The following is a 22,253-nucleotide window of genomic DNA, read 5'->3' as shown; positions in this document are numbered from 1 at the left end:
AACAAATATGATAAGATTTCCCCACCCCTTTTTTTTTAATCATACTTATTTTATAACTGGAAGTTTGTACCTTTTAATCCACTTCACATATTTTGCCCTCCCCTCACTTGCCTCCCCTCTGGCAATCACTAGTTTGTTCTCTTTATAAATGAGGTAGTTTCTGTGTACATGACTTTATTTCTCTTTTTTTTTTTTAGTCTGTACTAAAACTTACCTTTTCTGGAGAGTTTCCAACCTTGTGGTTTCATGTCCCAGAATACAGCCTTTCCCAGTGCAACTTCTCCTGTCCATAGTTCCTTGACCAGATACCTAGCTGCCAGTAACACTGCCCATACAGTGTAGGATCCTCACAGGATTTAAAAATCCATTTTGCTTGGGGCACCTGGGTGGCTCTGTCAGTTAAGCTTCTGACTTCAGCTCAGGTCATGATCTCACAGTTCGTGGGTTCAGGCCCTACGTCAGGCTCTACACTGACAGTTCAGAGCCTGGAGCCTGCTTCGGATTCTCTCTCTCTCTCTCTCTCTCTCTCTCTCGCTCTCGCTCTCGCTCTCTCTCTCTCTGCTCCTCCCCCATTTGTGCTCTTTCTCTCTCAAAACTAAACATTTTTTAAAAATTAAAAAAATAAAAATCATTTTGCTTGGACCATAAGATTTTTATTCTTCGCACTTAAGCACCATTTTGGAAGAACTGGCACTAACAATCCATGCCCTTTTATAAACTTCACACAGTCTTCTGGTTCTTCAATCAAACTTAGTGTTGGCAAGGCCAAAGTCCTATTTAAGAAAAGTGTCATTATCCAAATTACTGTTATCTCTTTTCAGCTAGTAATATCCTTTCCCCCTCTTGTCTATTTTGTGATCCTGATTTCAGGCTCTTTTATCTAGGTGGTTCTGATACTGAATTCGGTCTGAGAACTATAATCATAAATTCATTCCCTGCATGTACTGTGAAAGGATCTGAACCCTGATCTGTCTGATACCAGCATTCCCTCTGCCCTCCAGCTTCTCTTCTCACCACCTCTCCCTCATAGTGAGAATTCTGTAATTGATAGTAGCTGTGGCCACGGATCTTGCAGCTGATGGCACTGGTTTCCCTGTTTATCCTTCTCCCTCTGTGTCCCTTTTGGCACCATCAGCCAAACTCTTACCACCCACCACTTTCTCAACACAGACTTGTGGCTTACTTTAGGAAGCCCTTAAAGAAGAAAAAATACAGAAGGAGGAAACTCTGCACTGGTCCTCTCTTCTTTCATTTTCAAACTATAGTTAGAATACATTTTCTCATGCAATCTAATTTAGTCACTACATTGTAGGGTATATATAAGCTTTTACTGGGTAGCCCAAATAACAGCACTACCTTTTATTACATTGTTTTTCATGAAAAGTATATACTAAGGCCCAGACAACTGTCTTAAAATTTGGTGGGGGGGAGCGCCTGGGTGGTTCAGTTGGTTAAGTGTCCGACTTGATTTCAACTCAGGTCATGATCTCACGGTCTGTGAGACTGAGCCCTGTCCGTGCTGACAGTGCAGATCCTGCTTGAGATTCTCTGTCCCTCTGTCTCTGCCCCTCTCCCCAACTTGTGCTCTCACTCTCTCAAAAAAATAAACTTTATAAATAAATAAATAAATAAATAAATAAATAAATAAATAAATAAAATTTATTTTGGAAATTCAACTTATTAACTTAATTAAAATATATCTTTAAAGTAGTAGCTAATTGTCACGATACCATGATCAGAACCTAAGTTTCCATCTCTAGATATCAAAGTAAAATAAAACAGGGATATAGAGTTAACATCCTTTGTAAATCATGTTACCAAGAATGTATGTAAAAGCAGATTACAATTTCTATAATAGTTGTTTAAGTTTACAGAGTATTTTTAGATGTGGATATGTAAAAATAAAAATGTATGTTAATTTCTGGTTGTAAATCTGTCTCATGTAGGTTAGTCAGGGGGCAGAAGAGGAAGAAGCCCTAGAAAAGTAGTAATAGTCTAACCCTCATTCTTAAAAAGGGGGGGGGGGGGTTGGAAACTGCCCTTATTCTGATTTTTTCCTTCAAATTTTTCCCTATAGCTTTAGAAGACTTTAAGAGAATATAATTTGTAATATTGTTCTGCTTGTTTAATTTGAACTAAAAATGCACTTTGAATGTTTCTTTCCTTCAGTCTATACCAAAGCTCACCTTTCCTGGTGGTTTACTAATTGGTTGTAGCCCTGGTTTCATGAATGTTCCCAAGATCAAAGGTTCCCACACAGCAATGAAAAGTGGAATTTTGGCAGCAGAATCTATTTTTAATCAACTAACTGGTGAAAATCTCCAATCAAAGACAATAGGTAAGAAATTCCTATTTAAAGCATAGAAAATTGTCAAGGTCTTCATTGAGATATTAAAAAGAATCTTTTTAGACATACACTTAGTATACAGATAAAGAATGAAAATAAATACAATTAAAAATCTTGAGTTCTTTTTTATGCATATTTCAACCGATATTTAAAAGATATATATTGTATCTGTCCCTTTACACAAAGTACTCAAATGTGTGCTGTGTGAAGAAAACTAACCTCAGTAATTAGATTTTTCCAGCAATGTTGTGTTTTATTCAGATCAAAAGTAGAATAGTACCAATGATATCTCACCTACTTAGAAATGATTTCAAGTTTGGGGTGCCTCACTGGCTCAGTTGGTACAGCATGCTGTTCTTGATCTCAGGGTTGTGAGTGCAGAGATTGGTCAAATAAACTTAAAAAATTTTTTTCTTAATTTGAAAGAAGAAATGATTTCAAGTTCGACAGTACTGCATTCCGTTTCATGTATGTAATATACACACTAAGATACCTCACAAATACTGAAGTGTCTTCAATCTGAAAACAGAACAGCTTTGCACACTGCAGAACCCGGGAGCACCTTTTCCTTTGCAGGCTTTGCCTTCTGCGGTGGTGGAGAGGAAGAGTGAACACTGAAACCTCTGTAAACCCTTAATCTATGAAGACCCTTTAATAGTTCTCAATTTTTCTCAAAAGCCTCAGCTTTCTTACTCTTCTGATTTCATCTCTTTTTACTCTCCATTCCAGCCACACTGGCTTCTTTACTATTCCTGAAACATGCCAAGCATGTTCCCATCTCATGGTCTTTACTCATGGCTAACTCCCTCTCTGCCTTCACCTTTGCTCAAATGTCAAACTCGCATTCATGGTGGCCTTACATTCACCATACCAGTTAATTTGCAACACACACAGAGCACTCCCAACACCGCCCCTCCACACACACACACACACACACACACACACACACACACGCCGTGTTTTTTATATAGTATTCTCCCCCCTTTTGGGAAGATACTTATTATCAACTTTATCTCCTGCCTCTTGCAGAGAATGCTTCAGCAGAGCAGGGACTTTGTTCATTATGAATCCCAAATACTTGCATATAGTAGCAACTCAACGGATATTTGATAAAAAAAAACCTTATTCCTTAGAATTCCAAATAACAAGTGCTCCTCCAAGTAGAAGTATGAAACCTGATTATGCCTTCAAGTATCTTTGTAGAAGTGGAGGCCTAGGATGTGGAAGAGGAAAGAGATAGATAGAACATAGAAAAGGCAAGAAGCTACTTCAAGGAGAACAGAATAGGTAAGGAGTGTAATTGGTGAGCAGTGGAACTTTTTTCCTAATTTTCTTGCCAAGTTATCTTTCCTTATTGGGACCACCAGCCATACATTCACCTTCTTGACACACAGTACCAGCACATAGATGATACTGAAGCAAGTAGATCACCAAAGACTAGATTGAGGATGACAGCCTGAGGGAAGGGAATGGAGCCAGAAGAGGCAACATGGTGACTGGGAAGTGTATAGTCACTATGGAGTTTGTGACAGTTAAGAAGAACCAGTTAAATGCATGCAGCAAGTTTTAGGTATTGTTACAATTTCCTAGGGCTGCCACAATAAAGTACCACAAACCGGGCTGCTTAAAACAACAGGAATTTATTCTGAGTTCTCTAGGCATTGATGGGACCTTACTCTGCTGCCTCTAGTCTTCTCACCCCTCCCAGCTTTCTGATCGTTCCAGACATTCCTTGGCTTGTGGCAGAATAACTCTGATCTCTGACTCCATCTTCACCTCTCTTCCATGTGCATAAGGACACCAGTCGATGGATGAAGGACCCACTCTATTCCAATATGACCTCAACTAATTACATCTGCAGTGACCTTATTCTGACCCATCCTGAGATCCTGGGGGTTAGGACTTCAAAATAATCTTTTTTTTTTGGGGGGGGGGGGGGACACAGTTCAACTTGTAACAGGTGACAGTGTTTCATTTAATCAGTTATAAAATGCCTCACTTTTATAGTAGCATGAACTTTGTAAGTAACCATTTCAGGTTCGTTCAGTTTTGAAATGGATTTTCTGTGCTACTAGTTTAAGAAATCAAATGTCTTACTGGCTGTTAACAACATATATCAAATGGTTATCTTTTTTAGAAGATGCCAACATTTACACAGGAAAGATTCTTCAAATGTGGTCTCACGTGACCACCTGTTTAAATTTACTTAAGATTCACTCATCAAGTATTTCAGCAGCAAAATACCTTCATGATAAAGTATTTTATACTCCTTGAGGTGATTTGACACTTAACACTTCATGTTTTTAATAAAAGGACTCCATGTAACTGAGTATGAGGACAATTTGAAGAAATCATGGGTGTGGAAAGAGCTATATTCTGTTAGAAATATAAGACCATCCTGCCATGGAATACTGGGTGTATATGGAGGGATGATTTACACTGGAATCTTTTACTGGATATTTAGAGGAATGGAGCCATGGACTCTAAAACATAAAGGTAATTCCAACATACTTGAGTATGAGTATTAAAATCATTAGCTGCTTATGAATGGGGGGCACCTAGTTGGCTCATTTGGTAGAGCATGTGACTCTTGATCTTGGGGTCATGAGTTCTAGCCCCATGATGGGGGTAGAGCTTACCTTTAAAAAAATTTTTTTTAACCTCATGAATGTAATCCATTAAGTAGTAGAGAAAGTAAATTTAACGTTTTGAACTTGTCTTAGTAGAGAAATAATGAACTCAGTGTTTTTAATAGTGTATTGTTACCATAAGAGGGTTAAAGTTTTATTTCTTTGGTAGGGTATTTTCAAGTTTTCATAAAAATGTTTGATAAAGTACTTTTATATTAGTGTTTTATTTTTATTAAACATCTTTCTCAAAATGGTTTAAGGTTCTGACTCTGATCAGCTCAAGCCAGCCAAGGACTGCACACCTATTGAGTATCCAAAACCTGATGGACAGATCAGCTTTGACCTTTTGTCATCTGTGGCCCTAAGTGGTACTAATCATGAACATGACCAGCCAGCACATTTAACCTTAAAGGATGACAGTATTCCTGTAAACAGAAATCTGTCAATATATGATGGACCAGAACAGCGATTTTGCCCTGCAGGTCAGTAATGTGATTTCCATCCATTCCTAAAACACAAATATTTGTTTTAACCATGTTGGTAATAGACTTCCATTACCATTGGAAGTCTACCATTTTCATTGCATGGAAATTGTAAATGACCCCCTACATACAGCTTCCTTTAGAAAGCTCATTTTTATGGTTCTTATTCTATCAGTGCTGAAATAATAGGGATTTTTTGGTAAGCCTAATTCAGATGACAGTTGTCAAAAAAACTTTTCCCTTTCTATCCTCAGACCAAGATAAGGATTATGGAACACCAAAAAATACCTCTTTCCATGTTCACAGGACTTAAAATCATTTCTGTCATGGCTGCTCCTACACACACATACACAGAGAGTATATATACTAAAATACTAGGGTATAGCCACATTCAGCTCAAAGAAACAGTCCCAGACATTAAATTCATCATGAATACTGTATCCTTTAGTGTGAACTTTCAATGAGAATTGTAATAGGAATTGGGTCTCAAATGATATGGTAGAATAGTATGTAGATATATGAAAATTAGTACATTCTGGAGGGACTAGAATTTGAATATAAGCTCTCTGAGGGCAGGCACCCCAACTGTCTTTTGACTTTACTTTTAAATAATTTCTGTCATCACACTGGTTTTAAACTCTTCAAGGGGGAAGGACTGGATGTAATTTGTCTTTTCAGTTGTAGCACACATTGGAGCTCAAAAACTGCTAAATGTTGTTCCCTTGTTAGTAAGACTAACTCAGCCAATACTGCTGTACCTTCTACTTTTATCTATAATTTATTTTTTTTTAAATATTAACAACTAGTTGTTTTTAATTTTTTTTTTTAACATTTATTTTTGAGACATACAGAGACAGAGCATGAATGGGGGAGGGTCAGAGAGAGGGAGACACAGAATCCGAAACAGGCTCCAGGCTCTGAGCTGTCAGCACAGAGCCCGACACGGGGCTCGAACTCCCGGACCGCGAGATCATGACCTGAGCCGAAGTCGGCCGCTTAACCGACTGAGCCACCCAGGCGCCCCTCCCCAAGACATTTTATTTTATTTTATTTATTTAAAAAAAATTTTTTTTAACGTTGTATTTATTTTTGAGACAGGGAGAGACAGCATGAACAGGGGAGGGGCAGAGAGAGGGAGACACAGAATCCAAAATGGGCTCCAGGCTCTGAGCTGTCAGCACAGAGCCCGACGCGGGGCTCCAACTCACAGGCTGTGAGATCATGACCTGAGCCGAAGTCGGACGCTTAACCGACTGAGCCACCCAGGCGCCCCTTTCATCTGTAATTTATACTAACAGCAATGGCACACACCAAGATCTTCACAATATTCTCTATGGGTAAACATTCAGAAAACAAACCTTTAAGGTTTCTGTAGCTACTGTTTGCAGGGGTTCAATTTCTACGTTTGAATTTTAAAAGTCAAAATATGCACTTCATAGTATTATTTATTTTTCCTTACAGGAGTTTATGAATTTGTACCTTTGGAACAAGGTGATGGATTTCGGTTACAGATAAATGCTCAGAATTGTGTGCATTGTAAAACATGTGATATTAAAGATCCAAGTCAGAATATTAACTGGGTGGTACCTGAAGGCGGTGGAGGACCTGCTTACAATGGAATGTAAACTGCAACTGATTTCATTTGCAGGCACTTGTGAGAGTTTCTTTAAAATGTATGGCAAGCTAACTAAACATTTAGAAGTCAACAGGTTGTCAAACTATCTTACCACATATTACTGATCAGAATGTTCATAAAATTATCAATGAAATAAAAATTTTATACCTATACCTAAAATTGTCCCATAAAAAATTATGAATACGCCTCTTACATAAAACCTTATCAATGAGGTAGCATCTGCTTACCTCTTTAATTCTTCAGAGATTCGGTACCAATAGCAAATACACTATTGGCCTTTAATGTATATTGCACTTGTCAAATTCAAGACTTCAGGTATAAACGTATTATTATTCTAGACCAGAGGTGAGCATCCAGCCCACCACTTTTCTTATGAATAGTTTTACTGGAACACAGCCATGCCCAGTGGTTTACATACTGTCTGTGGCTACAACTGTAGAACTGAGTAGTTGTGACAGATGATAATGGTCCACAAAGCCTAAAATATTTACTCTCTGGCCCTCTGGATAAAGTCTGCCAACCCCTGAACATGTATATCTGTATTATATGTAAGTATAAAAATGCCAGCAAAAACCAACCACAAAGAAATACATCAAAGAATCAAGGGAAACAGTATACAAACTTAAGCTTTAATCTGTTTATCCAACAGATGTGTCTTTAGATTAGAAACAGGCTGGACACCATTATTCTTTGTAACTAATGCAGAATAGCCATTAAAAAGAACCAACTTCACTGTATTTTGTAACACCGTTTTATTAAGAGTGAACCCTTTTCAGTATTCCTAAACTGTAAACAATGAGAAACCGAAGTATCAAAGGAAACACATCAGGGATCATCTATAACAGACAGAAACCTTTAAATTTTCTTATTGCCTTTATACAATCAATGCATATGTAAGTAAAACTGAATTCCTTATTAGGCAAACATTTTTGCATATGCTGCCTTCTCTTTATCTTTCTGTGCCTTTATCTTTTGTTTGACTTTCAGCAATTCTGCCTGGATAGCTGTAAAATAAATATGTAAATAGGAGTTATTTCTCAAAACATCCAAAAAATGAGAATGCCCAACAAACTGATGTTTTAGTATGACAGTTAATGCCCCCGCCGTTGATAAAACTCTTGTCCATAAAGTAACTGAGCTCTATTAACAGAATATTTTACTGAGGAAACATTACACAAACACAAAAACCATGAAACATAATTTTAGAAGATTGTCAATTTGAAAGAAGTGCCTTTCCTATTTTACTTTAGTAATAAGAAACTGAAGATATATTTTAATACCTAGGCCTACCATCACTATTTGTAGCAGGCTTTATTTGAAAAACAAATTTTTGTGCTCTAACTTTCCATAGCTTTCCTAAAACATATCCAGTAACTAGAATACTTATATTATGGCCTCATTCAGCTTAAGGAATGGTCCCAAACATTAAATTCATCATAAATACTTTATCTTTTAGTGCTGTGCTTTCAACTAGAATTACAGCAATAGGAACCAGATCTCAAATGATATGATAGAAAAATAGTATTCAGATGTGTGAAAATCAATATTCTGAATAGAGACCAGAATGTAAGCTCCTTGAGAGCAGGGATCTTGACATTCACTGCAGTATGGCCAATGCCTAGCCCAATAACAGACATTCTGTAATATATGTTGAACAAATAGGTCTCTAAGTGGCAAAAAATACAATGGTTTATGAAGGTGAATTCTTACAGGACAAAATGAACTTTCACTATAAAAAGTACAAACTTACCTTTATCTTCTGGTGCTATCTCCTGAGCTTTCTTAAGATCAGCCTTTAATTGGAAAAAAAAAAAAAACATTTAAAGAAATTAGATGTATGATTTATGAAGGTGGTTGTCTAAAAAAATTAAAATTTAGAACAAAATTTTACCAAAGCTTGATCGTATTCTTTTAATCCTTGCCATCCTTGAGCTCTACGGTACAATGCTTTCGTATTTGATGGGTCTATTTCAAGAGCCTACAAAAAAATTGTAAAATTAATATTTTTATCTAAATATTAAGAATTAAATATATGTGCTAGATTTCAATTTACTGCCAGTCAGCTACAAATCAACCCTTTACTGCTCTGTGATAATGGAGTTGGATGGACCCTGTAAATACCCTCTGCCAGCTGGCACATTACATTTTGTCAGTAGAGGGCACTAAAGGGACACGGATGAGAAAAGCTGTTTCTCTTGCAGGTTCCCGTGCATTTCTCTTGGGCTCCTGCACTGAACTTGGTCAACAGCACTACTTGGTCAATAGGAGCTCCCTGCAGGCAACTTCCCTAAGCACTACAGGGAATCACAAGTATGGTACCCATTGAACTTCTCTGCCACCAGTAAGTCACAGCTATCCCCTCTCCAGTGAAGTACAGATCTCAGCCTAAGGGCCCTCAAGAGGTGACTTTTTCTTGAGGCTCCATCCCAGCTCCATGTATTTATATATGGCAGATAGATATATATCTGCTATTCCCATATTCTTCAGAATTCTCTTTACTAGCCAATCCCTCACTATTCCAATCTCCTCTTACATGTACTTTTATATTAAACTTTCTCTTTTCAAATTACTATATAGTTTCTATCTCCTGATTGGACCCTAAATTATCAGAGAAAAACATTATGAATAAAAATTTGTTACACTCTTTACTTGCAATCTAGGAGTTTTTTTAAGGAGCAGTAGTTAACACTTAATAGGTCTCTGCTCTGAAACAAACATTTTAGAAATAACCTATTTTGTTTATTCACATCTTCTAAAGGTCAATACTAAGATTTTCCTGCAAAAGGCGTATTATCTGCCTCACAAAGGTCCAAAAGAAATCCAGAGTTGGGGCACCTGGCTGGCTCAGTCAGTGGACCATGCCACTCTTAATCTCCGGGTCAGGAGTTCAAGCTCCACATTGGGTGTGGAGACTACTTTAAAAAAAAAAAAAAAAAAAAAGGAGGCGCCTGGGTGGCTCAGTTGGTTGAGAGACCAACTTCGGCTCAGGTCACGATCTCATGGTTTGTGAGTTCAAGCCCCGCATTGGGCTCTGTGCTGACAGCTCAGAGCCTGGAGCCTGCTTCTGGTTCTGTGTCTCCGTCTCTCTCTGACCCTCCCTCACTCATGCTCTGTCTCTGTCTCAGAAATAAACATTTAAAAAAAAAAAAAAAAGAAAGAAAGAAAGAAAGAAAGAAAGAAAGAAAGAAAGAAAGAAAGAAAGAAAAAGAAAAGAAACCCAGAGTGAAGACCAAACTTTTCCTTGGATAAATTTTTGCCTGTTGTATACTCCCTTCTAATATTAGCCCTTATTCTACCTATCCTACCAAATTAGTATCTCATTAAAAAAAAAAATTTTTTTTTCAAGTAATCTCTACACCCAGCATGGGACTCAAACTTACAACCTCAAGATCAAGAGTCACATGCTCTACCAACTGAGCTAACCAGGCACCCCAGATCTCATTTGATTTCTACTTACTCTGGGCATAGCTGATTTAATTACATTGCTTAATGTGCAAAATACATAAAAATTACTGGAGATGGGTCTTTCTAAAATACACAGTTTGGAAAATTTTTCAACTATGCAATAGGAAGAATGTCATAATTGTTCGATTAAGGAGGTAATGCTGCCACCTATCTAGCTTTATCAGTCAGTATCCCTGGATGTCCCCATGAAGACAGGTGACCTTTGAGTGTCTCAGTACTATCCATTCCCCCTATGTAAATCCTGATGACCCTAAATTGAAACTGACTCCCTCTTCAGCCAAATAAAAAGTTCCTTGAGAGTATGAGTCTTTTAACTGAAACACCTAAATCTTGGGGTGCCTGGGTGGCTCGGCTGGTTAAATGTCTGACTTGGTTTTGGCTCAGGTCATGATCTCATGATTTGTGAGTTGGAGCCCAGTTCAGGCTCTGTGCTGACAGCACAGAGTCTGCTTGACATTCTCTCTCTCTACCTCTCTCTACCTCTCTCTCTCTCGTATCTAAAAAAAAAAAAAAAAAAAACACCCTATCTCTGTTAGGTGCTTAAAATATGCCCAATACTGTGCTAAATGTTCTTACATGTTATATAATCTTTGTAACAATTCCATAAAGCAAGTATTATTTTTATTTAATATAAAGATGTTGGGGCATCTGGGTGGCTCAGTCTGTCAAATGTCTGACTCCTGCCTTCAGCTCAGGTCACGAGCTCACAGTTTGTGGGTTTGAGTCCCGCATCAGGCTCTGTGCTGACAATATGGAGCCTGCTTGAGAGCCTCTCCCTCTCTCTCCTCCCCTTCCCTTCTCATGCCGTCTCTCTCTCTCTCTCTCTCTCTCTCTCTCTAAAAATAAATAAACTTTAAAATAAGCAAATAAATAAATAATAAAGATGTTAAAACTCTCTAAAATTAGGACTTACCCAACACAAAGTTAGTAACGGAAGTCTAACAAAAACACCCAAGTCTGACTGGCTCCACAACCCATAATCTTAATCATTCCTGGCTTTGTCTTCCAATACCTAGCACACAATAGGTGCTCAATATGTTAAAATGAATAAATGAGCTGATACTGTGCTCTGAAGGGAAAAGGAAAATATCTTCATTGGTATTAAGTTATATAATGTTATAAGCTAAATGGATGGATTAACAGGAAGAACTGAAGGTCCAAAGTATTTAGAGATAAAAGAACTTTTTCATCAAGTCTCATTAGGTCCTATGTAATAAAATATATTAATGTATATAAAATTGTTTTTGTTCAAGTTGATAAATCATAAACCAACTCCTTCAAAAAGTCTGAGGTCAAAGAGACTTACCTCCAAACAACTGTCAATTGCTCCCTGCCAATTTGACATCTTCAGTTTACAAGCACCAATATTCAGCACGCAGCTTAAAGCTATAGGTTGCAGCTTCAATCTGTCTGCTTTCTCAATAACAGCCTTTGAACCTTCCACGTATCTGGAGAATACATTAATAAAGTTGGCATGTAACGCCACATACGACTTAACCTGCTCCTTCAACTATGTCAAAAAGTATTATGTCACTTCTGATATAAAAAGCTCATCAAATGCTAATATTAATATTCTTAATGATCACAATTTTATTTTCCTTTAGAAGATTTATTTTTATTTGTTCCAACTTTTTCCCCAAAAGTGTTCAAAGAAACCAATTTAACAACAATCCCCAAATCTAAAGATAATCATGCACTACTAACATGTCCCAATTTTTAAAACTCACGATCTCCATTATTTACGTTCCAATGTAATTATGTTTGGGCCAAGGTTCTCACTGTGGGAGAGGGTATAGAATGAGTTGACTTTGAACTGTATTTTAAATACAGCTGACTTTGTTGACTTTGAACTGTTGACTTTGAACTGTATTTTAATATAATTCTTAGCTCTGCCCACGGAAGAAGGCCCAGAAATGATGAGCACACCTGGCTCTCAGAATCTGGTTTCTGAAATCAATCCCCCAATAAAAAGAGCCAGGGCTCCTTGGAGAAACTGCTAATACCAAATCAAGAAACAAGATGAACATAGAACACCTTGTGAAAGCAAGCAAGTGCTCACAGACTAATAGGAACATGTCAAACAGATACAGGAAAGGGGGCTTCCACTGGACAAATTGGAACCCTTTGAACATCAAAAAGAAGGAGAGTACAGTAACAAGCTGAACTGGAAAAAACAAAAAACAAAAAAAAACACAGATCTACAGTGGTACTAAAAAAGGGAGGCAGGGCAGAGGGAAGAGGCTCTTTCAAACATTAGAATGCCAGCTATGAATGATAAATTAGAAAATCAGTTCTGTCACCATCAATATAATAACTGATTCGGGCAAAGATCTTCAATGATGCTAACACCCACTGGATGAAAGAAAGATTAGGAGCTGGATATTTACACAATCTCACAGGATCACTTCACAAAGTACTTATTATTTACAAAAGGAAAAGGTACTTTTATGACACAAGCATCTGGCTAATGCCACTTTAACCAAATGCCAAAACTCAAAATAGGCCAAATTGACATGTGCTTTCAGGATGTGGTATCATAGGAAATATTCAACACCACCGATTTAAGTGGTCTTGCCAAAATATTTAACCTCAAAATAATCTTGAGGGAGCAAACAAATACAGATGGTATTCCATAAAACAACTGACTTAAGACTGCACAAAATACAAATGACTTAGAAAACCTAATGTAAAATAGGAACTACCAAAGATTAAAGGAGACTAGAGACACAAAACCAAGTGAAATAATTAGGGAAATCTGCACATGGATTACATATTAGACAATATTATTGGATCAATGTTATTCTGGGGGTCTTTTTCAGTGGTCCAGAAGGTTATGTGGAAGCATGTTTTTGATTCTTAGGAAATATCTGCTAAGCCATTGAAGGGGTAAATGTCATGGTATCTGTAACTTCCTTTCAAAATGATTCTACAAAAACAAATGTAGCAAAAGTTAAAAAGTAGTGAAAACAGGTAAAGGTACATGAGTATTCACATACTATTCTTTCAATTTTCCTGTATTTTGAAATTTTCAAAATAAGAAGTTAGAGGAAACAAAAGAAATGCAACTATTTCAACACACCTGGTTATTATTCTACAAAGTAATTTTGCCCAAAAGACAATAAACTCTGAATTTCAGTTTATAATTCAAGTTACAAGTTATTAAAATTAACTTACTAAAAATATTTTATTACCTTAAAACTTTTGTATATTTTTTAATGGCCATCTCCCAATTCTGGGATTTGAAAAAAGTATTTCCAATATTTTTTAAGTCTTCTGTTATTAGTAAAATTTTATCTACCTGTATAAAAAAAAATACAAATATGTTGCATTTTAGTAATTAATGTAGCTAAATGCTAGGTTCTATCATTAAGACAGACTGATACAAAGCTCAAAATTTTAGTACTATTTTTAATAATAAAGTTTGACTAATCTGAAAGTACTCACATCTTTTAAATCTATATCTGCATCCTCAGGGAAATCTGGATGACTGTCACCAGAGCCATCTTTTGGGAATATGCCCCAATCATCCCCTTCCTTCAATTCTCCGCATTCTGCAATAACGCACAACTGTAAAAATAATCCTAAATTGTAGAGGTGCACTACCATATTAATGAGATTAAAAACAAGAGATCTAGGTTTAAAAGCTATACAGGTATAAGTTATGTGCAACACTGTCCATGTCACTTCTAAAATGACAGATTAACAGAAGTCTCATCTATCTGCTCTGATTACAATAATGCCCTTTATATACATTCCACTATACAATACAATGTCACTATTTTATGAAAGTGTTTTACTGCTATTTAGCAGCTCAGTGTACAGAGAACAGTTGAAAATGTTATCATTTTCTATATAATTTTCTTTCGGTGAGGCATGTCCTTTCAAGTTTACTACTGTTTCCATCATACAATGAGAAACAGTCTATCTCCTCTAAGTATTTCAGTTTCCAGTTCCCACACACAACCCTGCCAACTAGGTTAGGTAGTATTCTGGCCACCGTGATTCAAGGACATGTAAAATACGAGGTTCTTTACAGAGTTATATAATCTAGTCTAAACCCTCAAGTAATTTATACAGGATGAGGAAACATGCCAAGAAAACTTAAATAACAAGATCAAGGCCAAACCACCAGTTAAATGGCAGAGTCTAGACAGGATTCTTGGTTTCCTGTCCTCTTCCTACTATGTACTACTGTACATACTGATTCAAAGTTTTGCAGGTATAGAAAGAGTTAAGAAACCTACAAAAAATCACCAAAATTGAAGTTGAAATAATAAAAATCTCCTTATAAGCTATCCTAATCTCATCTTTCCCACTGTAGAAAAGTTTTAAAAAAAAGTGGCAGTCCAAGCTTCAATACCGAAAGTCATCCTAACATTCTCCCCACTAATAATCACCTGATCCTTTTACTTATGTTTAAGGCAGTAATTAAGATAACAAGTATATCTCACTAAAACTTTTTACTTACTTTGGCAGGTTTTTCACCTTTCACTTCTACATTTTCCAGTATCCTTGCCACACCCATTCCTTTAATTACTTGACCAAATACCACATGTTTCCCATCCAAATGAGGAGTTGGAACTGTTGTGATAAAGAACTGAGAACCATTTGTATTGCAGCCTGCGTTTGCCATGCTCAATAAACCTTCCTGGTCATGCTGTAGAAATAAAAATCATTAAAAGAAAACCAAGGTTAGTGGTTCTAGTCTGAATTATTCTTTCACTGACCATTCACATAAAACTAGGGCAGGCTTTAATGTTACTCAGAGCAAACAATGTAATTTTATTTTGTATAAATTGCAACCTTTAATCCACAAACATGGGGCACTTAATCACTTTTTAGACCTTAAGAAAAGTTTATGAAACCAAATAAAATAACGAAAACAATGGGGGGGGGGGGGCAGGTTTCTAAACAGGCCATTTTGAGAACATATTTGTATCTCAACTTAAGATGAAGATGCTGCATTATGGAAATCTAATGATTGTACTCTGCCCTCTTTTCATAAGGAATGCTCTCTCTTCTGAGAACAGGGAACAGTCTTCCCATTTTTATGAGCCTACACTTTGATTCCTCCTTTACACATCAATAAACTGGGAACAGTGATGGGACATTCCATTTAGACAGGACATTCGTTAGGTACTTTCCTAATCTCAGAAGAATCCAAACAGGGGCACCAGGGTGGCTCAGGTGGTTAAGCATCCAACTCTTGATTTTGGCTCACATGATGATCTTACAGTTTGTGGGATCTAGCCCCAGGTCAGCTCTGTGCTGGCAGCGTGGAGTCTGCTTGAGATTCTCTCCCCTCTCTCTGCCCTGACCCCATGCACACGCACGAGTGCACACGTGCACACACACACACACACACACACACAAACATACACACACACACACACACGCAAGCTCTCAAAATAAATACATAAATAAAACTTAAAAAAAAAATACAAACATTATGGCTTTCACTCCAGGTGAATCTTCAGAGAACCATTCCAGAGAATGACCTAAACAAACTGCTGCATACATCTCAAAATCAAATTTCTACTTGGCATCAACCTATTCAAAGATTCTATGAAACCCAATGTCTTCATCTTTCCACTTTATCCTTAGGCTTTCTAAATTTTTGTCTGGTCATGCAAAGGCTGAGGAAAGCCTTTGTCTTTCCTCACTCATATCCTTCAAACTGGCATCTATGTTTTAGTTCCTGTCTAACCAAGTCTTGGCCACCCTGCAAGGCCCAGTTTAAGTACCCATTCCTCTTCAATGTCTCCCCTAATAATTTAGAATATATAAATCATACCTGTCTCCTAGAATATATAAAGTCTCAATCAATTTAGCATTAATTTGCATATTATTTATTCTCCAGTTGTCCCATGTGTTTTAATCTTGTCTTCCTGGGAAGATCTTAAATTATCATCAAAGCCATTCATTTTTATAAACCCTCTGGTGCCAGTAACAGTACTAAATACATACAATTGCAGCCAATGAATACTGTTTAAAAGACTGATGACAATTTCTTTTCAAATTATCCTAATTACCTTGCTCATATTCCTCATTTCCAAAGATATTACTTTACTTTTGTACTTACGTGTCCCTTCTTACAACTTGAATGATGCAATATACCCCAATTACATCTTGGGAAAATGAAGATAAGGCACAGGCACCACTAATGTCCTTTAGGAGCTTGGACATTAACCATATCCGTTACTTTGCAAATCCCCTGACATCCTGGATATTAGCGATGGTTTTGTTGCTCTTCAAATTCAAGCATAAAGATGCACAAGTTACCATCCTTCTGATAATGAGAACATTTTTCCTGGAAACAATTCTGCCATATGGTGGCCACTCTTAAGAACTCATTGGCTTTACTGAAGTATGTAAACCTGGATCTCACAGGCATAACCATTGTATTTTTGCCAAATAAAATTAGTGGATCAAATTTTTCTATATTAAAAATAATAAATATATATTAAATATATATTTACAAATATGATACCTTTTACAAGAAAAGGAGAATCTAAGCACACGTTGAAACATTTATTGGTTCTTAGTCCAACAAGTATCCCAGACATCTAATAACCTTTACTATTAGCAATAAACATTCCCTTTTGTCCACTTTACCTTATAATAGAAATTTTCATCTTCAAATTTTTCACCATAAATACTTTCTCCGCCTGTCCCATTTTGATTTGAGAAGTCTCCACCCTGAATCATAAATTTCTTAATAACTACAAAAAAGGAAAACAGCTATTAGAAACTAAAATATGGATGACTATAGTAATGTTAACTAATGAACATGTAATAAGAAAGATGAACTTCCTAAAACATGACTCTAGTCTTAGCACTCTCCTGTCTTTCCCCACCCATCCCCACAACTCCAAACTCTTAAAAGACTTTTCATAGTCTGAGTCCAAACTACTTTTACTGCCTGCTCACTAATACTCAAAGAATTAGTTCAAATGGCACCTCCTTGTGAAACTGTCACTGAGACCCCCAAGTTGGATCTCATCAATTTTCCTCCCACAGCATCTTGATTCTACCTTTACAACACATATTGTAATGATCTGTCTCTTCTAGGAAACAATTAAGTACAGCAACTGCTTTTCACCATGCACATGGCTAGGCACGTTACTCATTAAAGTCTACTAAATAAGATCAATTATTCTGAGATTTGTTATACAATAATGGAAGTACTTTAGCAAGTATTAGCACTTGGTGTCAAAGGTTCCCAAGACCACCTCCATGTTCAGACATTTTCTAGGATTCATGCACCTCAGCATTTGGTTGCATTACAATAATGTAATAAAGATACATAACTAGATGATAAAAGAAAAAGATAATAAACAGAGTCTGGAGGAATCCATGTGCTTCCTTACACTCTCTCGCTTCTATGAGAGGTCATATAGCACATTCTTCCCCCAGCAAAAAAAAAAAAAATGCAGCAACATGTGCACAATGTTGTTGCCCATTACAGACTCATCCAGGGTTTTCATCAGGGCTGATCATGCAGTTACTCTCTACCTAGCCATGTACCAAAATTTCAGACTCTCAAAAGGAAATCAGATGTTCAGCATAAATCAAAGTGTGTGTACAAACAATCTAGGCACAGTAAACCATCATTATGATTCAGGGAATCGTTCAAGTGCCAAGTTCCTAAACTCCAGCTAATGGCCATCCTGCAAGCAAACCTTTCTAAGGAAAGCAGTCTCAGGCCTCCTACATCAACTCTCTTCTGAATACTACATTCTATTAGTATATTTTAGTATTTTATTAAACATAAATGTAAAACATTTAAATATTTTATAATCAACATTAATTTTTTCTTAAGTTTCTTTTAAAAATACTACTCATGATTATGCTTTATTTATTCATTAAGCAAATATTTATTGAGTGCCTATTTAATAACTATACTGTATGCTGAAGACAAAACGATGAAAAGATTTAGTTCCTGAATTCATGGAACCTAGAGCCTACTAGGGAACCATCAAATAATCACTAAACAAAGGGTGACAGGCATTGTGAAGTGTCATCTTTTAATTAAAATAATACCAAGACACTGAATCTTTCAATCAGCTACAGCCTTCCCAGGCAATCCTGTCCAGTACTAGGTATAACTTTTTTGTCATCAGTCAAGCTAAAGTCTGCTTCTTGGGGCGTGTGGATGGCTCCATCGGTCAAACATCCAACTCTTGATCTAGTTTAGGTCGTGATCTCAGTTTGTGAGTGTAGCTGTAGGCGCAGAGCCTGTTTGGGATTCTGGGACTCTCCGTCCCTCTCTCTATGCCCCTCCCCCGCTTGTGCTGCACACATGCACTCTCTATCTCTCAAAATAAATAAGTGAACTTTAAGAAATAAAAAATAAAACTAGGGTCTGTTTCTTTATCATAGCACACCCTTTTTTCTCAATCTAATCCCACTGGTGTGAAGAGCCAGATGTCTGGTGAAGCTAAGGCATTCCATTTCTAAGTAAACCTTAGCACCCTCTCAGAATTCCACTTTTCACAGCCCAACCTTTATGAAATTGAGCTACTGCCTCAGATGTCAAAGCATCCTCCTGAAACCAGCAGTAATTTTTAACTTTAACTCTTTATCACTTGGTATTTTCTTCCCTAATGCCTACAGAATTATTTACGAGAATCAGATTCAAGGGGCACCTGGGTAGTCCAGTTGGTTAAGCGTCCAACTCTTGGTTTCGGCTCAGGTCAGGAACCATCCCACTGTTTGGGAGTTCGAGTCCCACATCAGGCTTTCTGCTGATATAGCCTGCTTGAGATTTTCTCTCTCCCTCTCTCTGCTCTTTCCCCGCGTGCACACGCGCGCGCACACACACACACACACACTCACTCTCACACACACACACACACTCTCTCTCTCTCTCAAAAATAAGCGTTAAAAAAAAAGAATCAGATTCAAATTTTTACACATACTTCGATGGAAAGGACATCCTTTGAAATGGAGAGGTTTCCCAGTGGTGGGTCCAATGCCTTTTTCTCCTGTACACAATGCACGAAAATTTTCTGCAGTTTTCGGTACAATATCTGCAAACAATTCTAAGACAATTCGACCCACTAAAATAAAAAATGAAATCATGTCAGTATGCAAACAACCAAATATGCAAATGATAAAAGGGGAGCTGGTAAAATTCTAGTGACTGAAATACCAAGTTCTCTTTTTTGGTCATTTTTCTAACATTCAAATTTAGTCTAATGTTAAGTGTCACGTATCTTCATGAATCTGAAGCAATTACTTTTCTACATCTTAACAAAGGATCATAAATACAGTAGCCAGAAGATTAACACCATGTAAGGGACACTATGAAGTGCAAATGGTTTTAAATTCTGAGTAATTTCTTCCAACTTGTACTCAGAAATTATAACCACCAAGTAACCAATAGGAGAAAATTAAATATCCTTTGAGTGGTCAGGTTGGCTGAATTTTAAGTATAGCTGTAGCCTCTGTGTTCTATGGAATCTGCCTAATGCAGCCGCTCAAGCAAAAATGTGAAGTTGTTCCCATTTTAGACAACTCCCAAGGCAGGTAAAATAAACCTCGCGCTAATTTCAAAACAAAATGTACATGTGCGTCCATAATCATCCACGGGGTCCCTAAATCCTGATGTCTTCGTTGGTATTTGCGTTAACACAGCCTAGCCCCACAAACCTAACCCGTTCTACAACAAGAGCAATTCAGTTACAAATCGATACGCTAATTCACAAGTCCCTAGGAGCTTCCGAGCCGCTGACGTAGCCTAGGCAACCACATTGCTACACTGAGCTCCTTTTTCCCAATGCCAAAACAGAAAATATTCACCAATCTGACGGTACCTCTAAGGTAAAAATAGGTAATAAGAAAAACCAACAAACAAAAGTTGCTCTATTTATAAACCACATGGCAGCTGCTGATATATATCTCGCGTGGCAAAAGACATGGCGTGACCGGAACTCAACAAACGCCTATCACAGTTTTCTGAATGTCCCACTACATACATAAAACAACCTTATTTCATGCCTGCTTGATGCAAGGTGGGGAGGAACCAAATCAGGAGAGACAAACTAAAGGCCGCCACAATCCCCAAACCAGAAATTTCCAGAAACTTCCGCGCGACCGATGGTATTGGTACAAGGGCGCGGGCTCCACCCAGCCTTGGAAATCAGTATTTGTTCCAACAGTCCAGTCTGGGGAGCCATCCCCTTCGCATCACAGTGCAGCCCCTGGCCCGAACCGCACGCCACCCTCGGAGTCGCCCAAATCCTGGTAAGTCCAGCTTCCTCGGGGCCACTCCCCAAGTATCAGACTCTGCTCACCTCGCTCCCCTCCGATGTCCACGTCAAAGAAGACTCGGGGGTTACTGGGGTTGGAGGGCTTAGTCTGGGGGGACGGGTGAGACATACTGAATTGCAGATGCGCTTGGGAGCGAACTCAGACAATCTCGTGGACGCCCAGCACCTTCGACCCCAAAGCTACTTTCTCCGCGACGATCTGTCGGCGGCGCTGACGAGCTACTTCCGGCGTGAGGTCGGGAAGCCGCGCCCTGACTTCCGGCGCCTCCTCCCGGCGTCGTTTCCGCGCGCTGGAGCTCGTGCGCGTTCTCTGTAGTTCTCTGTCCTGTGCTATCTCGCTTTTCGCGTACTGATTTTGCAGCCCCGATCGTTGTTATTGTTTTCGCACGTGTTTCATCGCTTTTCCTACCACGGTAGTGTAAAAAAGCTTTGGAGACCGTCCTCTCCATCCCAGCCTCAGGTCTGCCGCTAACGGATGAGTGACTGTTCTCCGAAACTCATTTTGCTTGTCTGAAAAATGGGACAAAATGCTCACCTTGGGGGGTCGTTTTGAGGATTGAAACGTAAATTGCTTAGCACAATGCCTAACACAGCCTGGTGGTAGCTAATCAATAGTGGCCATGTTATTACTGCCTTATTGTTAGAAGTTACTCTTAAATATTAACATTTTTACTGATGACTGTGAAGCTGAACGTCCAGAAAAGAGCAGTTTCGTTCCCTGATAAAACTGTGTTATAGTCCAGTTTCCCCTTATGGGAATTTGTGTAAAGATTTTACCTAGTCATAGGAACATAGACTCACCTCTGATCAAGCCTAATTTTGGAGAGAACTGGTATGTTCTTTAGCACTTCCATCTATCCTCTCCCATTAGAATTACTCTGCTAGGACAAGAATTTAGTTTTGTTCATTGCTTTATCCAGAGCACTTCTAACAGTGTCCAGCAGGTAGTAGGTGCTCAATAAATTGTTTTGAATGAATGAATGAGTTATACAGAATGCTAACAAATTTTATTTCCATGTGTCTTTGTGTATGCTTTGAGAAGATTATCAGTGCTTCCTGCTGACCCTTTCAAATTCCAGCACATTAAAACTAATGTAAAATCTTAATTCCTTGCCAGTTGACATCCTTGAATTCCATGGTGTTGATTCTTTGTGGTTCCCTGAGGATCAAGTAAGCTCAGCACACAACTCATGAGTCCTTTGATGAATATGAATCAAAATAAATTGTTCTCTAATCCATTCTCATTTCCAGGCTGCAAATGGCAATTTACAGTTTGTCTCACAAATATCAAAACATAAATTCACATTAAAAGTTTTCTACTCCTCTAGCTTAAAGGTAGCCTTTAGCTTATTATCCTGAGAATTGTCACTTTTACGCCATGACCTCCTAACCATTATTATCATTATGAATATCATTGTG

The 22,253-nt window shown here is 37.8% G+C and overlaps 2 protein-coding genes across 2 annotated transcripts in view; one reads left to right on the top strand and one right to left on the bottom strand.

Annotated features, from left to right (window-relative positions):
• The window catches only part of ETFDH (electron transfer flavoprotein dehydrogenase), a 32,508-nt gene extending 25,254 nt beyond the window's left edge, over positions 1-7,254 (top strand). Inside the window, exons 10-13 of the mRNA XM_019441140.2 lie at positions 2,170-2,338; positions 4,661-4,843; positions 5,238-5,459; positions 6,921-7,254. Coding sequence (XP_019296685.1) covers positions 2,170-2,338; positions 4,661-4,843; positions 5,238-5,459; positions 6,921-7,084 — 738 coding nt within the window. The 3' untranslated portion in view covers positions 7,085-7,254. The remainder of the gene's footprint in view (positions 1-2,169; positions 2,339-4,660; positions 4,844-5,237; positions 5,460-6,920) is intronic.
• A 574-nt stretch (positions 7,255-7,828) lies between these two features.
• PPID (peptidylprolyl isomerase D) lies at positions 7,829-21,056 on the bottom strand. Its single transcript, XM_019441141.2, has 10 exons — positions 20,859-21,056; positions 19,482-19,622; positions 17,176-17,282; positions 15,029-15,217; positions 14,005-14,127; positions 13,752-13,858; positions 11,867-12,008; positions 8,987-9,073; positions 8,846-8,888; positions 7,829-8,099 (listed from the first exon to the last, which is right to left on the bottom strand). The coding sequence occupies exons 1-10, from the start codon at positions 20,941-20,943 to the stop codon at positions 8,011-8,013; spliced, it is 1,113 nt and encodes a 370-aa protein (XP_019296686.1). The 5' UTR covers positions 20,944-21,056; the 3' UTR covers positions 7,829-8,010.
• Positions 21,057-22,253: the final 1,197 nt, after the last annotated feature.

The sequence above is a fragment of the Panthera pardus genome, unplaced genomic scaffold, assembly GCF_024362965.1.
Source record: "Panthera pardus isolate Hobbes unplaced genomic scaffold, ASM2436296v1 HiC_scaffold_13, whole genome shotgun sequence".
Taxonomy (NCBI): domain Eukaryota; kingdom Metazoa; phylum Chordata; class Mammalia; order Carnivora; family Felidae; genus Panthera; species Panthera pardus.
The sequence above is the reverse complement of the archived record's forward strand: the minus strand, read 5'-3'. Positions and strand labels throughout refer to the sequence as shown.

Excerpts from the sequence above, each read along its gene's own strand:
- PPID (XM_019441141.2), bottom strand. The coding sequence starts at position 20,943 with ATGTCTCACCCGTCCCCCCAGACTAAGCCCTCCAACCCCAGTAACCCC. Across the intron at positions 12,009-13,751 it reads AAATATACAAAAGTTTTAAG|ATACGTGGAAGGTTCAAAGG; the intron begins GTAATAAAATAT and ends TGTATTCTCCAG. Across the intron at positions 9,074-11,866 it reads CAATTGACAGTTGTTTGGAG|GCTCTTGAAATAGACCCATC; the intron begins GTAAGTCTCTTT and ends ATTTTTTTGTAG.